Below are 17,748 nucleotides of genomic sequence, written 5' to 3' on the forward strand. Positions count from 1 at the left end.
ACGGTCCCTGGGCTTGAGGCCAAGGACAAGTCTTGCAGTCCTGTTTTGGATGAGTTGCAGAGGGCGGAGAGTAGAGGCAGGTAGATTTAGAAAGTGGCTGTTACAGTACTCCAGCCTAGAGAGAACCAGAGCTCTGGAGACAGTGAGCTTCTGGGGGAGGGAGAGGAAAGGAAGAATACCTCTGTTAGGGAGAATTATCTTCTAAGGCTAATTTCCCTTACCTATAGAGTCCCCCAGCAGCTTCACTGGATTCGAAGGGTCTATTATTTTCTCCTGCTAAGAGTGAGACTCTTTTTCCCACTCTTAGACAGATTGCTAGTGTGTGTTTTAGGCTAGCTTGTGTGCTTATGGTCTATGGGGTTTTTCTCACCCCCATAGGAATCATCTTTTCAACATGTGTGTTACACAGCACCCTCTGTGCCGTAACACAGGAGTGTTGTAGCAACCCTCAAACATAGACTCCATACCCTGGGACTGACTACTGTTTCCCAGGGCATGTAAAGTTACCATTGACTTTACTAGTGAATAGTTATGAACAAAACCAGTACAACCCGTCTTACTATGGAAGTACTGGGAAGGGTTCATAGTTTTTTCCTGGTGTTCACTTTCGAGGGGGTACGATACAGTCCCTCTCTCCAAAGTTTCTGGCTGATGGCAGTGGTTACCACCGTAAATATTCGACCGCAAATATTTTCCTATGGGATTTTCCCATTGTTCGAGGCTACCACTTTTACTGACAGCCTCTAACATACCGCTGGTTTATTTTAATATTAACTTTACTCCGGTAGGTTTTTATTGCCAGAACTTTAATGATATTTCTTTCTCGTGTCTTTCTCTGAAATCCTAACCCAGGTCGGGGATCCTTTGTTCGTCCTTTTGGCAGGCTTCTACACAGAAGCCCTCCTTTCGGTGCTACTGAGTCTGGGGTAGACAGGATGTGTGGGAGGGGGAATGGGCACCCTGGACAGGGTTACCTAGGCAACCCAAGTCTCACTCTGCCCTGATAGGCTGGGGGGTTATCCCGCCAGGATAGCCAGCCCACTGTGTGACAGCTAGGCTGTATGAATGGGGGTCTTGCTGCATAAAAGGAGGGTCCTGAGGACTGGAGGACAAGACATCGCCACTGGAACTAAGAAGCCGAAGAGGGACCAAAGACATCTGCAACGACTGAACCACCGGTGAAGCCCTGCTGCAGATCCTCACTACTTTTCTCCAACGACTCGAGAAGATCTTCACCTGCCAGAGTCTTCTTCCCTTGAGCTGGTGGGGTCAACCAGTACGCCAATCGCCTTCCAGGACCTGCCTTTGTCGAATCGCCAGTGCCAAACACTAGGAGACCGGATAGCCAGGCACCCGTCCACCACAACCGCGATTTAAAGGAGCATACCTTTTATTCCGTTTTGGCAGCACCGCGGCTGGTTTCATCGCTGGGGAGTGCAGTAACTCGAACCTTCCTCCACAACAAGAGCCTCTCTTCCTCTGCTGGATCTCCCGAACTGCAGGAACTGCCAGGAACTACCGCCACCGCAGGAGCCTCTTCCACTTTCAAGGTACATTGTTCCGCCAGGCCTCCCGTTTCGTTATTGCTAAAGGTGTTTTAAATCCTTTACTTACCTTCTGGACTGGCCGCCTTTTCATCTAACATTATCTTTCTACGTCCTGCAACCACCTTTTCAATCGTTTAATAAAGACTTGACTGCAGCTACTAGAACATTTTGAACCTAGGCACTTTGCCTTGTACCACTGACTCTGGCACAAGCCTCTTGACTCTGGCTAAATCTGTTACAACTGCCTTCTCTAGACTGTTTCTCTTCAAGAAATGTGTTGGTGCACCTAAAACTCTAATAACCACCTTTCCTTCCCCTTTATATATTGCTGAAGTGCCATTTTGCTCGGTCTTCACCAAAGTATTGTTGATGCTAAAGTGCTGCCTTGCTTAACTTGTTCACAATTCAATTGGGAAGTGTTGCTGGTGTGTTTTAGGAGTCTAAACCTGTATAACATGTTCTTTCCCTCCCTCTGAAGAAATTGTTAAGAGTGCCATTTCTGCTTAGTTATCACTGTGCCGTTTTGCTCAGTTTTCACTCTTGCTCAAACTTGTCTACAATTCAAATAAGGAGTTGTGTATACTTTTCCTGGCTGTTTTAACTTACTTTAAGAATAGTGATTTGTGTGTGAACATCAGAGTGTGTAAAATAAATATATATATTCTTTTTGATACAAAGCTTTGGTCAGTGTTTCCTTGTTCCATAGTATTGTAGCCCTATCGTGTAAACCCTGAATACTGCTCATCTCCCTCTTGAGATACGTTTGACTGCTTAGCCACAGCTACCAACTAAATATTTATGGTACAGACTGATACCAAAGGGGATTTATTGCATATATCTGTAGTCTTAATCTTCTGTAGTGCTCCCTAAGGGAACTGCACAGGATTCTGCCTAACAACCTCTGAGGAGGTGCAGCTGGTAGTGTGACTTCTTAGCGACGTCAGAGATGTGAGAAGAGAAGTAAAGTGTGGAGTCGAAGTTGACCCCGTGATTTTTAGCCTCACGGGTGGGAACAGGAAGAGGGCCAAGAGAGGCCAGAGATTGACAGGAAAGGAGGGAGCGGGTGTGCCGATGAGGGGAATCTTGGTCTTACTGGCATTAAGGCAGAGATCATTGGCAGCACACCACTCCTAGATCGCGGACAGACAATCAGAGATGAGAGAGGGAGAGGGAGAAGAGGTGGCTGAAGGGAGCCTGAAAATGAGCTGAGTGTCATCCGCATAGCACTGAAAGTTGGGGAAGAGAGCGGCAATGCGGTAGGCAAGAAGTGCCAGGCATTGGTTGAACAGCCAGGGAGAGAGGTTAGACCCCTGGGGAACACCCCAGGTAGAGATAGAGGAGAGGAAGGACCCAAGTTTGACCTGGGAGAGTCGATCAGAGAGGAAAGAGGTCAACTAAGCCAGGGCCTGATCAGTGATACACAGGTTATCGCGGAGACGGTTGAGCAGGATGGCATGGTTGACTGTGTCACAGGCTGAAGAGAGATCAAGTAAGAGTAGGACCCAGGGAGAGTTGGAATCTAGGTTGGAGAGGAGGACTTCACAAATGTTCAGGAGAGCAGTTTCTGTGCTTCTGACAGCTCTGAACCAGACTGATGGTCATGGAGACAACCAACCGATTCCGAGTGAAGATTAAGGTGGGAGATGCCCATCTTTTCCAGGATTTTGCCCAGGAAAGGAGTGATGGAGATTGGACGATAATTAGCCGGGCAGGAAGGGTCGGCAGTGGGTTTAAGAAGAGGGTGCACAAGGGAATGCTTCAGGGGGGAGGGGAAGACTCCAGTGGCGAAGGAGTGATTGCAAAAATCAGCCAGAACAGGAGCCAGGATGTCAATGTGGTCCTTGATGGTTTTGGAGGAACAGGGGTGAAACTGTTTTGACAAGACTTTCATAGATCAGACTTGTCTAGAAATTTCATCTGAGGAGAACAGGGGAAAGGCAGAGAAGGAGGGAGGAGAGGTGGCCGACTATCATCTGACCCATCCTCCAAGCTCTTTACCAGCCCAGGCTGGTTCAAGTATGGGCCCCTGCTTTTCCTTTGATCTACCTTCTTAGGTATAGAGACTTGTAGTCACTGTCCCTAATGCTAACACATCAATCCCTCTCATTCCCTTTAATAAAGAGAACCCTTGACACCATTGCCCACCAATAACAAAACAAGCTGATGTAATGTTAATGTTATATTGAGAGGGGGCATAAGGAGGTGTCTTTGGAAGAGAATAATTGGTGGGATTCTGGTGGGGGCTAGAAGGATATGAATGGAGAAAATCAGGGAAATGTATCTTGAAATAGCAATCAACTAAGCAGAGAAATGAGAATGTCCAGATTTCTATTACATGTATATCTCGTTTCTACTGTCTGATGCATGATAAAATCACCCCCACAGGTTATTTGCGGTATATTGAGGTATACTTGGGTTTCCCTATACAGATCCCAGTTAGGCGCTAGGGGGGTGGATATAAAAGAAGAGATATAGAGTAAAAAGGGGTAAGCACGTCAATGCAATCAAATGTGCACCACTTATCTGAACATGTGTCGCTGCAAACTCTGCCCGTCCTAGACTACATGGAGGCCCAGACTATGGGCAGAACCGTTCAGGCTGTGAACTGCATTGCCCTCAATGCTACCACAACTTAATCCACACAGAGCAGCAGTATTACTCAAGCCTGTGAACAGTGGATACTTGCTCATCAGTGCACGCCTCAGAAAAGCAGTGGATCGTGTCAGGCCTAGGTTTCAGGCCGTCGGATCTGTCCCCCTCCACTTCCCTCACATAACGTACATTCCTTAATCAGGAAAAGTCTGCTAAGAGATAGGAGTATCATGTAATAGGTACATCTTATATTTGGTCCAGATGTCTCGGGAGGATAGCTCAGCGGCAACGTTATTCTGGTACATCCTCTGACAAACTGGCCTGCCGCCTGCTCCGAAGTCGATACTTACTCTGTCCTCACTAAGAAGAAAGCTCACATACAAGCCTGGGATTCTGCAGCATCTACAACTCGGACAAACTATTTAAAATCGGCAAGGAGCTGGCCAATCCTGCCGCAGTCTCTACCTCTCCTGTTCCTTCCCAGGCCCTCTGTACGGCCCTTGCTTATCACTTCATCTCTAAAACCCAGGACATCCTGTCCACCCTCTCAGCTTCTCCTGCTTCTCCCTCCAGTCTCTCCTCTTCCTCTGCCCCACCTGCAGCTACCCCTCTTCTCCCCCGACAAGGTTTCTAGACAAGTCTGATCTATGAAAACCTCATCAAAACAGGTTCTTCCCTGTTCTTCCAAAACCCTTGCTCCAGCCTTGGCTGACTTCTGCAATTACTATTTCGCCTCTGGAACCTTCCCCTCCCCCATGAAGCACTCTCTTGTACACCCTCTTCTCAAGAAACCCTCAGCCGACCTCTCCCTTATGGCTAACTATCCTTTCCTGGGCAAACACCTGGAAAAGCTGGCCATCTCCCAGCTTAATCTTCACACTGAATCTGTTGGTTGTCTTCATGACCATCAGTCTGGCTTCAGAGCAGCCAGAAGCATGGAAAATGCCCTCCTGAACACCTGTTAAGACCTGCTCTCTACCCTTGATTCTAATCCCCCCTCTGCCCTCATCCTACTTGGTCTCTCCTCTGGCTTTGACACGGTCATCCATGCCATCATGCTCAACCAGCTCCATGATGACCGGAGTATCACTGATGAGGCTCTAGCCTGGCCGACTTCTTTCTTCTCTGACCGATCCTCCCAGGTTCAACTTGGGTCCTCCCTTCCCTCTATCTCTCTCCATCTGCAGTGTTCCCCAGGGGTCTAACCTTTCTCCCTGGTTGTCCAACCAATACCTGGCACCTCTCGCCAACCAAATTGCTGCTCTCTGCTCCAACTTCCAGTGCTATGCGGACAACATCCAGCTTTCTTTCAGGCTCCCCTTTACAGTCTCTTCTCCTCTCATCCCGGTTTGTCTGCCTGCAATCCAAGAGTGGTGAACTGCCAATGATCTCTGCCTGAATGCCAGCAAAACTGAGATCCTCCTCATCAGCACACCTGCACCCCCCTTTCCCTTCACTCTCTGGCCGGCCTCCCTTGGCCCTCTTCCTGCTCCCACCTGTAAAGCTAAAACCCTTGGGGTTATCTTCGACTCCGCACTCTCCTTCTCTCCTCACATCTACGACATCGCTAAGAAGTCAAACTACCAACTGCACCTCCTCAGAGTTATTCTTCCTTTCCTCTACTTCCCCCAGAAGTTCACTGTTTCTAGAGCTTTGGTTCTCTCTAGGCTTGACTACTGTAACAGCCTCTTTTTAAATCTGCCCGCCTCTAATCTCCATCCTCTGCAACTCATCCAGAACAAGACTGCAAGACTTGCCTTGGCCTCAAGCCCATGGATCATATCTCTCCAGCACTGAAATCTCTCCAATGGCTCCCAGTGGCTGTAAAGATTAAGTTCAAGACCCTTTGCATTGTGCACAAGGCCTTCTGTGGCCTGGGACCAAAATTACTCCAGGTATCTCTTCTGAAGTATCTTCCTACTCGAGCTCTATGCTCCTCCACCTCCAACCCCTTGAGGGTTAGTCGCTTTTCCAAGCAACAATCTCTCTCTTTGGCTGGCGCCTCCCTCTGGAACAGCCCCACTGCCTCTCTGAAACTTGAGCAGAACCATCTCCGGTTCCAGAAGCAGCTCAAGACTTTCTTCTTTGCTTCTGCCTTCTCTCTTCCTGTTCCCTGCTGATCTCTTGTCTGACACTGCACTGGTTACCTAGCTACCCTCGGAACGGGCCCAGGTCCCTGCCCTTCCCAGTTGCACACCTGCACTGCCTCCTGGCAACCCTGCAATTGGGGCTGTATTTGCAACCCTAACACTTGCTGTCTGCAATTAACCCCTGCACTGCCACCTTCTGGACGCACATCTTGTTTTTTGATGTTTAGACCCTATGTCCTGCAGGTGCTCCTGCTCCCCTTCCCTCTGCACTTTTCCCCTTTCCTCTCACCTGCACTTGCGCAATCTTAATGTAACCCCTGCCTCGCTGCACCTTGAAACACTTGTGAATAGGCGCACTATGAATAAAATATATCATATGATGGCTTTCTGCCATTGATCTGTAGTAGGGGCCCGCTGATGTGTCCATCGTAATAAAATGCATCTTTTTGCAAGAAGGAACCCAGGCTTCAGTAGCCTCCGAGGAGATGCTAGAGCACTTTCATATAGACCAAATTAACATGCAATTGGCTGCAGACCACATCCCACTATCTTCCCAAGAGTGAAACACACCTCACTCTAGAAACTAGTCCATTCCGGGCAAAACCATAACATATGTACATATGTCGCATCTTCTGATCTGCATCTGGGGCATGTGCCTCACAATCTTTCTTGAAAAGACGCTTTCTGGAAGGGGCATAGTGCCATCTATTTAGTATTTTTAACTGGATAAGTCTGAATTCAGAATTTAGGGACACCTCTCGTGTGTCAAGTAACACATTCTATGCCAGATATCTGTTATCTCAATTCGTAGGTCTGCAGGCCACTTCATACGAACTCTAGAGTTGCCTGACGGGTGCCCCAGACAGTATCATCTTATTAATTGTTGGCAATGTATGATTGTTGCCTCCCTCCTCAGCGATATATGTAAGACACAGGTTGTTCAGCGGCTCCTCTGGGAAGCTCGTCCACTTAGATTAAAGGCAACACGTAATTGATAGTACTATAGCAGTCTCAAGGCATTATGATGGATATCTGGGATGGCATCCGAAATAGTAATAAAGCGCCCATCCGCATACATATCCCCCAATATTACATATTGTAGCCACAACCAAGTTTTGGATATGCTATTATCTAATGTTGGAGGAATAGAGGAGCTTCTCCATAAGGGTAATTCTTTGCAGTATGGTACGACTACCTTTCTGTATTAAAATAATTTCTTCCAAGCCAAAGTGGTCGTCCTTATTGGATCAAACCCAAATTCGCTGACATATGTTGGGGTAAGTACCAAAGGTCTGATATGGCTTGGTTTACTTTCCATTTGACTATGCGGAATAGTAGCTTCAGGTTTAAACCAATAAGATGCGTTGTGCGCCTGTGCCGCCATAAAAAATAACCGAAAATTCAGAGTCTCGAGTCTCCCCCTATAGTATCGTTCAGTCGGCGACGACCATTTCATGCGGACAGCGCCTGAATGCCACATGAATTTAGATATCAATGCATCAAGTTCTTTACAAAATAGTCGCCCGGGCCATATAGGTATATTCTGAAAAAGTTTTGGGAGTACCACCATCTTCAGCAGAGAAACCTTTGCTGCAATTGTGATTGGCAGCCAAGGCCATCTGTCTATTTTACCTCCCAATACTGACAGGTATGCCAGATGATGTTATACAGTGACTCCTACATGTCACAAATCTTAACCCGCCCCCCCCCACAACACATCATGCCTGATGGAGCCCATTTAAAGCTGCCCTCTCCCTCTGATCTTGCCCAGCAATTGGCAAACTCTACCTCGTCTTCTTTTAACCTCATCACTCCCTAGCCCTCATTGACCTTCACTGGCTCCTTCTGCATGCACAAATCACCTTCAAGTCGTGCTGCATCATCTATAAGGCAGTCGCCCTCAAGTCACCCAGCTACCTCATGGAGAAACTCAGCAACTCCGGCAGACAGTGCACCACCAGAAGCCAAGACACGTGCACACTTGAAATCCCCTGCTGGAAAAAGGAAAGGACCAGAAAACAAGCCTTCTCTGCCTATGCCCCAAGACTATGGAACCTCCTCCCCGTCGGCATCAGAGTCACCCCCACTCCTACAATTCAGAAAAGAACTCAAGACCCACCCTTCCAGGAGTCTCTCCTCCTCAACACCAAGTCCATCACGTAGCCTCTGTGCCGCCACACTTGCTAGATGCTGCCACCCTGTACAGCTCTACCCCTCCTCTGTATCCTACCCCTTTGCTGTATATCTGTTCTTTTACCTATGAAAAGCTCTCAATTATGCATCTGTACTATTGTGTACCCCTGTAAAGCACTCCGCTGTGTACTTGTATTGTTGTATACCTCTGTAAAGCACTTAGTAGCTTCTCGAAGATTCATTTGCGCTCAATAAATATAATAATTTGTATTTTGCCCTTCTTTCATCACGGGATCTTCTCCCTTTAACCATCCTATAAAGCACCTCAACCATGGTTCTCCTGCTCTTTGTATGCTTCATTCTACTCTCTGCTGCGATAAGTCATTATCTTCCTTACACACTTATGATTCTACATTGCTTGCTGCCAAAAAGCTATATTATCATAATCTTATTCTCTCCCTTTCCTGTCATCCTCGACATTTGTTTAGGACTTTGAATCAACTCCTTTCCCCTCTGTCTAGTGACTCTTCTTGGGTCTCCCCACACTCTCCTACAGATGTCTCTACTTTCTTCCCTGATAAGGTTCTCCTTCTATGTGCTTCTCTTCAAATCATGGTCTTCTGCTCATACTACCTTTACGCACGCCCCTCCTACTCTGTCCACCACCCTTTCTTCCTTTGTTATATCTGGTAACAACATTGCTAACTTCATTGTCAGAGCACCCCCCTTCTGCTTCCCCTTTGAAACATATTCCCTCTTCCCTCATTCCCAAGTTCTATCTCCTCCTGCTCCCCTACCTCACCAATCTTTTTAATCTCTCCCTCTCTACTTCTTTCCTTTCACCATTCAAACATGCAGTAATTCTTCTGATTCTCAAGAAACCTTTCCTAGACTCTTTGTCTCCTGCTAACAATCGACCTCTCTCTCTTCTTCCTGATCTTTCGAAAGTTCTCGAAGGTATTGTTTATTACCAGATTTCCAAGTTCATAACTCTCTACTGTCCCCTTTCCAATCCGGGTTTCATCTACTCCATTCTACTGAAACTGTTTTCCTCACAGTTATACTCTTCTCTTAGCACGTCACTCTAAACTGTCACCCATTCTCATATTACTTCATCTCTCTGTTGCTTTCGACATAGTGGATTATCCTCTTCTTCTTTCATTTCCTTTGGTATATCTGGATCGGTGCTCAACTGGTTTCCCTCCTATCTCTGTGACTGCTACTTTTTAATCTCTTGAGCTGGCAACGTTTTCCTCTTCTGCTCCTCTAAATCATGGTAACCCCCCAAGTGTTGATCCTTGGACCCCATCTCTTCTCTCGCTCTGCACTGCCCTTTTTGCTGATATTAAGCCCTTTGCTCTATCCGGCTCTATCTGCACTGTCCTTCTAGACTGATGCCACTCAGATCTTCCTCTCTTTTTCCACCTTTTGTGAGGCAATCCCTCACAATATGTCGGCTTCTCTGCAGTCTGTACATTCGTGGATGCACTCACACTTTCTTCATCTTAATCCGTCCAAAATCGAAATTCTTTTTTCCCCTCTATTTTTATTTCCTTTCCTCCATTTCCTATCTCCATGTCCAATAATGCTTGGAATCTTAGGGTTACATTTGATTCATCTCTTTGTTTCACTTCCCACATTTCTAACGCTGCCTGTGTCTGTTTTCAGCTCTTCAATATTCATAAAGTAAGCTCTTTGATATCCATGCCAAACTTCATTTTTTGTTCACCGTTTTTTTAAAGCTTAGACTACTGTCCTGCTCTTCTTATGGCCTTCCTGCTTACCATCTTGCTCCCTGGTGCTCTATTTACAACTCGCCTATTCGGACCCTCTTTTCTACACCCTCATACTGCTATTTTTAATACTATATGTTCAATTCCCTGGCTATCTTTTAAATCTTGCCTTCATTTCCATGTTCTGTGCATTGTTTCTAAATGCACACATGGCTTGGCCCCTCCTTATTTTTCATCTCTGGTTTCCTTCTATGTCCCTAGTCGCTGTCTTCAGTCACAGTCTCACTTTCCTCTTGCTAACCCTAATCCTTCCATGTGCTTCCCCCTACTTGCAATGAAGTTCTGGAATTCTTTACCTTTTGCTGTTTATTCTTCTCCTACTCTAGCCCCATTTCGCTCTTCTCTTAAAGCTCTGCTGGCTTTCTAGCCATTGCTTTATGTAATTCATTACAGTTTCCATTTTAATGTGCCGTTACATTTACTGTTCAGCACTTTGGCGAAAGTGCTATATAAGATCAATCAATTAAACTAATGAAAATGTAACATTTCTTAGCATTTCAAAGCAGAAATTTGGAACTCTAGTTCTCCATTATATATACATACATGAACCCTCTTTATAACACTATGTGAAAACTTTTACAACTGAAACAAGTCAATGTGGATCAATATTCCAAAGCTCCTGATGGAGCTCCATGCAAATAAGGAAACCTGTTAACCTTCCGGAAATTGGGAATAGGTGCCATTGTTCATTTGCATCAGTCTTTATATGAACCAATAGGAGCAAGCCAACAAAGTTTGACGTCTCTTTAAGGTGCCAGTAGAAACATATGTTGATCAATAGATGGGCACAGAAGATCTAGGGGGAGTAGAAATAGCAAACATACAAACAGAGGCCCTCATTACGAGACTGCCGGAAATCCACAAGTTCTTCTGGTGGCTTACCGGCAGTCTCACCTTACCATTACTGGCAACCGATATCCCAGTGTTACCGGGATATGATGGGTGTCTGCAACAGCGGTAAATCCCCATTCCATCGAGTCCCATAGAACTCCATGGAATGGGAACTACTAAAGCACCGGCACTGCTGTTAATGGTGCCGGTCCTTCAGTGATTTGTCTGCTGGTAGGGCCCTGAACTACAGGCAGGTCAGGCCTGCCGGTTGTTCACTGCCCCTACCGGAAGACTGAGTAACCCGGTCCGGAAAAAATACCAGAGCCAGTAGTACTGGTTGTTTTACCAGCATTTATTCCGGACCGGGTTACTCGTAATGAGGCCCCAGGCAGTTTCCCAGATAGCTCAGAGGCCTTCCGGTGAAGGGCCACTGCCTCAAAAGAGGTTTCAGCAGGGAAGCCACACTCAAGGAAGTGTGGGACCACTAGGTTGCTTGAGAATGGTGGCCTTAAGAGGACAACTAAACATTTTAGACAGCCCTTTCCCTCAGAGTCTAGGACCTTGTTATGAGTATGCTTGTAATGTTAATGTAAAAGGATATTTGTACCGCGCACTATCCAGAGTGGTCCCCTGGTGGCTCTGAAAAAGGAGGGTGGGGGGGGTGTGTTAGTGGGAATAAGCAGGGAAAAGTGCAAGAGAGCTGTGATGTGCTGTTGGCAGCCTCAACCCGGTTAACACACATTGGCTGGGCTTGGGGTGTTTTTCCGGTAGGTAGCCGTCATGTGCTGTTGTGCATGTCTATGTGTAGTTTGTTTTGTTGTTGCAGTGTAGTGAAGTTTGTGAGGATTGTTGTGTTTATAGGCTTGTGGTTGTGTTTGGTTAGAGTTTGAGAGGTGTGTGCAGAGGGTTGAAAATTGTTAGTGGATTGGTTAGTTGGCATAGCTGTTCGGAAGCGAAGTGCTAAGCTTCCATGTTTCCCTCTCTGGGTGGGGCGTTGCTAGGAAGCAAAATTTTCATATTTCCTCTCCGAGCGAGGGCGCAAGCATATCTACACCACCATCCAGATCTGGGACCGGACGAGACCCCCCACTGTCTCTTCCACACATGACGCCCATCCACATTCATAACCGTGTCCAAGTTTGGTCCAGTCTATTTCTGTCAACCTGTCTGTATGCGGGGTTAGTGGGTGTTTATGACTCCACCCAAGTCTATCCCAGATAGCCTTCTCATTCCAGTCAATATGTGGCGTCGGTCGGCCAAAGCCACTCCATCCAGATTTAGCAGTGGTCGGCATTCACAGTTTAACCAGATGCTCACGCAGGTAATGGTAAAAACATGTGGTGATTTAAGGATCTCCTAATTCTAGAACAACATCTAATTATGAGTTTGGATTGTATGGGATATTTACAGCATGAGGCACATAGAAAGGGTTGCATGAGGTAAATATTTTCTATGTACCCCATGCCTTAAATATACCATGCAATCCCAACCAATAATTCTGTGTTATTTTAGGAGGTATTTAAAATATGTAATGTTTTTACAATTACCAGCATACTCATAATGAGACCTTAAATGCCCATCACCCTCACCAGAAAATATGTAAATGCTGATGTAATAGTTCTAAGACAGGCAGTGAAAATGTATCCAATTATGCAAGAAATATCTGACCTACATCCCAAACCCAGTCTTGTACAAAATGGCTAAAAAATTGCTGGTAATACTGGCACCAGCATTTTTACCAGACTGGGGAAACCTGAGTTTTCTGGTGGGGTCTCTGATCTATCGGCAGGAATGCCCTGCAGGTAGATCAGGTTGTTACCAGCAAAGAAAAGCCAGAATGACCAGCACCGGTTGCCAGTCATTCCAGCAATCCAAGCCCCTGGAGTCCTGTAGGACACCATCTCCACCGCACGTATTATCCCAGTAATACCGCGATATCAGCCGGCAGAGACGGTAGGGGCAGTATCCCAGCATCTCGCCGTAATTACCAGCGGGATACCAGGAAACTTGTAATGAGCCCTAACCTCTTGAACTTTTAATAATTAAAAAGGACTCCTATAAAAGATCTGTATCTCAGGAAAAACTTTTCTGGAAAAAAGCTGCATGCTCATGGGCCATGATTATACCACAAAAAGTTGATACACATGTTTTAAAGCCACAACATACAGCGAAAAACAATTGACAACCAATGTGAAATTGAAAAAACAAAAGGAAACAAAAAATATGCCTTAAAAATGTAAACTTTGACAGAAACAAGAGTTAAAGATTAATGATGCCAAGAAAGTGAAGATGAATGCCAGTGAGTAAAAACGTGCGTAGCAACTAATTGTGTTATCAACATGGCCCACAATCTTTAAATAGTTTGAGTTATGTTTAGCCTATAGAATTCTGTGGTCCTAATTCACAAAGCCTTGCACTGGAGCAAATGTGGAGATGCCCATGAGTGCCCTTGATACCTTGCAGCTAATTCACCAAGTCTAAAACCGGAGCACATGTGGAGATGCCTGGAGAATCAATGAGATATTTAGGTGAACATGTGAGTCACAAGGATGTGCATCTCTGAGAGCAGGTTATTTGGGCATGCGTGTTCTAAACAGAGGAGCCCCCCATGTTTAAATGCTTGGGGTTTCACCCTTAGTAAGGGTAATCCTAACTTGGACTCCTTGCTCACTGGGTCTAGAGAGACACAGCACCTCTGTCACACCTCAGTGATGAAACCCAACAAGGCAGAAACATGCGTCTGGGGTTGCTGGTAGTACTTGTGTTCAGGGGAAGAGTTGACCAGAAAGGCAGAAATACTGCCTTTTGGGGTGGGAGCAGACTCATACGCAAATTAATATTTCTCCTTTTAAAGTACCGTGCGCTAAAAAGTGGGCGTAGATCCTTCTGAGTGAACACCAAAGAATAGAGATTTTTATTTGTCCGTGTTCATTGTGAGTAGATGGGTAACTGCATCTTTGCAAATCCCAGAGATGCCCGAGGTCTCTACAGATTTGCGCCAGTATCTGGCTATGTAAACCAGATATATAAAGTAAAATGTAGGAAATGTAAGATATCTGGTGGAATAGCTTGATTTCCTTTGCTGAAAATCTATGTAAATCAGATCTGTTTTGAGGTATACAGGTTTCATGTTCTAAATGCTTGTAGGAATTTGTTGTGAATGGTGTGAAGCATGGTAAGGAGGATGATCTCATGCAGTATACAATATGAAACAGAGTTGAAATAATTTCGATTAAGTGGCAAAATACATGAAATAGTAATGGAGGTGATCAGCAGGCATTAGACTGCAGCCCAGGTGTGAGGACTTTCAGAAAGCCAGGATATATTTGCATCAGAGCATGCACAGCTACTGGTTTCGGCCATCCGAGAACAAATTAATGCTTACCCTAACATACTGCTCACAGCTGTCCGACACCTTGGTCAGTGCGTTCAGTTGAGCGAGGTCTGCTCCATACTGTAGCTCCCTGTGGTAGCACCCAGCCTCCTCACAAGGATTCACGCGAATGCGATTCTCACTGTCATGGCTGACTTCTGTTACACCTAGAGTCACAATATCATGTTAGATTATAGCCTTCATGGACATTCAATAGAGGGTACAGGCTCCTTACAGAACGGAAGTAGACATATAGTACAGCACTGTATTGCACCTACTCGACAAGCCTATATAGTGCTAGAGCCTGTTGCTTACTTTACACAATGAAGTTCATCCTTCAACTGAAATTCAAAAATTCAACTTTCTGTGTTTTGCATTCCAAGGCAATGTAAAGCAAACCCTCCTCCCCAAGAAAAGTAATATCTAAAAAAGTATGAAAATGAATATTCCTCCCCCTCTTTCTCTAGTTCATTTCACATTTTCTTTTCCCTCACGTACCTTATGTCTTCGTCATACAAAATCATAAATTAAACAAAATCAATAATTGGATGCCACTAGTTTGGTGATGTGTTACAGACATACCTGAATGAGAAAGAAGTTGAAAAACAGTGATTTGGAGCAGTCAAGGGTTCAAGCTGGCCATTTATGTCCTCAGTGCCAAGAGAAATGGAGGTTGAACCACCCCATACACATCACAGATAAGGGGCAGCAACAAAAGATTCCAAACAACAATAATACAGTAAGTACTAAAATAAAAGGAATGGCCATGCAAGGCTCACTACGCAAGGCAAACGAAACCACTACAAACATACCCTTGCAAGGAAAAGAAACAATAAATACAAGTGGAACATATACTTATCCCATCTAACTACAGACCCATCTCGAACAACCTCTATATAGCTAAATTAGCTGTCCAGTGGCATACTCACAACTATGCCTCTTCTTAGAATCAAACAAGATCCTCATCACCACCTAATCTGGCTTCAGGCCTTTATGAGGAATTGAATTGTGCCTAGTCTCCATCTGGGACAATCTTAAAAGACACACAGACTCAGAAGTGCAGCGCTGCCCTAATCCTACGTGACCTCTCAGCAGCGTTCAACACCATTGACAACTCCATCCTTACCAAGAGATATCCTTGGCATCAGGCATCCAGCCCAGAATTGGATATCCTCCTTCCTCCAACAGATCTGAACTAGTACACATTCCCCATTGTCCTTGGCTCCCCTCTCAGTTGCCCACGGAGTACCGCAAGGTGGCTCTTTGTCCCTACTCCCCTTTAACCTCTACTTGAGCCCGCTACCTGTACACATTCGATCCGACTATCATGCTACAATTAGGCAGATGACACCCAAATAATCTTCAAAATCCCAAATAGCCCTGCGCCTACCTCCCCATATCTGGCAAATTGCCTGTCGGAGATTGATCGCTGGATGATGGCCAATCACCACCTACTTAATCCAGGCAAAACCGACATCATGCTATGTGGAAAGACTGCACTCTTCCCTCAACCACCCCCTGGCCTCTCTCCCTAGGCCCACCTCCCACGCAGTAAAAAATCTCAGGTCCATCATGGACGCAGACTTGACCCAGTCCAATTACATATATTCTGTGGTAAAATGCTATTACCTACACATACGCATCTTTGGCTGCCTTTTTCTTTTCTTGACTTTCCCACACAGTCTCACTGCAATCATTGCTATCATCCTTTCCAGTCTAGACTATGCTAATGCCCTATACCTAGGTGACCCCGCATCACAGCTAAGCAAACTCCAAGTACAAAACATTATTGTGAGGCTCATCCGAGCCTTAGGCCCAAGAGAAGACATCTCCCCCACCCTCCATGCCCTTCACTGGCTTCCGATCAGGTGGCAATCCTCCTTCAAGGTGCTGTGCAGAACCCATCCAGCCTTTTACAACACAGAAGTGGTATTCCTGCAGCATAAACCTACCTGCTACAGGCCTAACAGAAAACTCTGATCAAGCTCAGCACTTCTACTCGTCATTCCAGTGACAAAGTCACTCTTCTCCACCCTCGCACACTTAGCCCAGAACCCACTCCCCCACCCCCCGCCCAACCTCCTGAACTGGGAATTGGACGCACAAGGGGAGACAGTGAGGCAGAACATAGAACTCTTACCCATGCCTGTAAGACATGTGCCACATGACTAAAACTAATATGCTTCAGACCTACTTGACCCTACCCTTGTGCTCTGCATCCCATAGAATACAGCCGAGTCCCAAGAAAAATGTGGTCCAGCTGTTCACATTGCTGCACACCCCTTGCCTTTGAGAAATGTGTTATTCAGCTAGTGCCTTGCTCTAGACCTACATCACCCTCGACTCCCACACGCTACGACCCAAAGAATACAGCTGAGCGGCATGAAAAATGTGGTCCAGCTGTTCAGATAGCTTTTGACATTATGACACTGACACAGCACCCGTCCTCTCGCCTGTGCAATATGCGCAGCTGATGGAGACCCAGCCTCTCTCTAACAACCTTTTGTTGTGTCTATAGATGCACATCCGCATTTTACCACTCCTTTCATTACAGTTCAACACAGACTACGGTCTTCCAAAGGGCGTTCAACTACCAGTAGGCGCTATACAAATATCACCTAACACAACGTATGGGCTGGCTGGTTAAGCCAGAGTTAATGATCTGTGTTACAACATTGCCTAACCACAAGGCAATCCCCTGGATGGGCCTCGACTTCTGCCTTCTATTGAAAGGAACCTTGAAATCACAATGGACAATGACCTGCACTAGAATCACAGACTAAAGCAGTTATAAGGAACTGCTTCTTCCATCGCTGCATCTTACAATGCATTATGCCCTAATTTTAACACACAGGACAATGGCAGTTATTTCACTGGTTCTTTCAAGACTATGCCAACATCCTTTAGCTAGGACCCCTGAAATACTTACTCAACAAACAACAAAGAGTCCAAAGATCAGCAATCAGATTTTTCCTAGAGTTGAAAAGAGTCAAACACATCATGCCAAAACTCTGCACACTTCACTTGACAGATTCCCAATCAGAAATAGCCTCCACTTTGAAAAGCAATACATCTCTCACTGCGCCTACCACGGCACCAGCCAAGAATCTATCAAAAGTAAATTTATCACATAACCTTCAGGAAGTAGCTTAAAAAAGCGTGGCTATTCACCTGTCATGATCTCTGCTTCCAAAAGATCAGGACTTGCCCGACTCCCTTGGAAGCAGACCCATAACCCCGGTTCCGAGTGCCAGCCAGTCCCAATTGGGACCTTTTGGACCCTGTCCTGGCGCCAGTGGCACCAGGCTCATAAAGATGCCCAGTCCCAGCGCTGCAAGCGCCGGGCTCATAATGCTTGGGTGGACTTACCTGCAGCAGACCATGCTGCT

At 45.9% G+C, this 17,748-nt stretch overlaps 1 protein-coding gene across 2 annotated transcripts in view; it reads right to left on the reverse strand.

Annotated features, from left to right (window-relative positions):
* The window catches only part of LOC138497215 (uncharacterized), a 1,137,079-nt gene that overhangs the window by 273,175 nt on the left and 846,156 nt on the right, over positions 1-17,748 (reverse strand). For both annotated transcript variants that reach the window (XM_069620541.1, XM_069620540.1), the window contains exon 12: positions 14,372-14,526. In XM_069620541.1, coding sequence (XP_069476642.1) covers positions 14,372-14,526 — 155 coding nt within the window. The remainder of the gene's footprint in view (positions 1-14,371; positions 14,527-17,748) is intronic.

Source organism: Ambystoma mexicanum, chromosome 5q, assembly GCF_040938575.1.
Source record: "Ambystoma mexicanum isolate Mex_15411 chromosome 5q, UKY_AmexF1_1, whole genome shotgun sequence".
NCBI lineage: Eukaryota > Metazoa > Chordata > Amphibia > Caudata > Ambystomatidae > Ambystoma > Ambystoma mexicanum.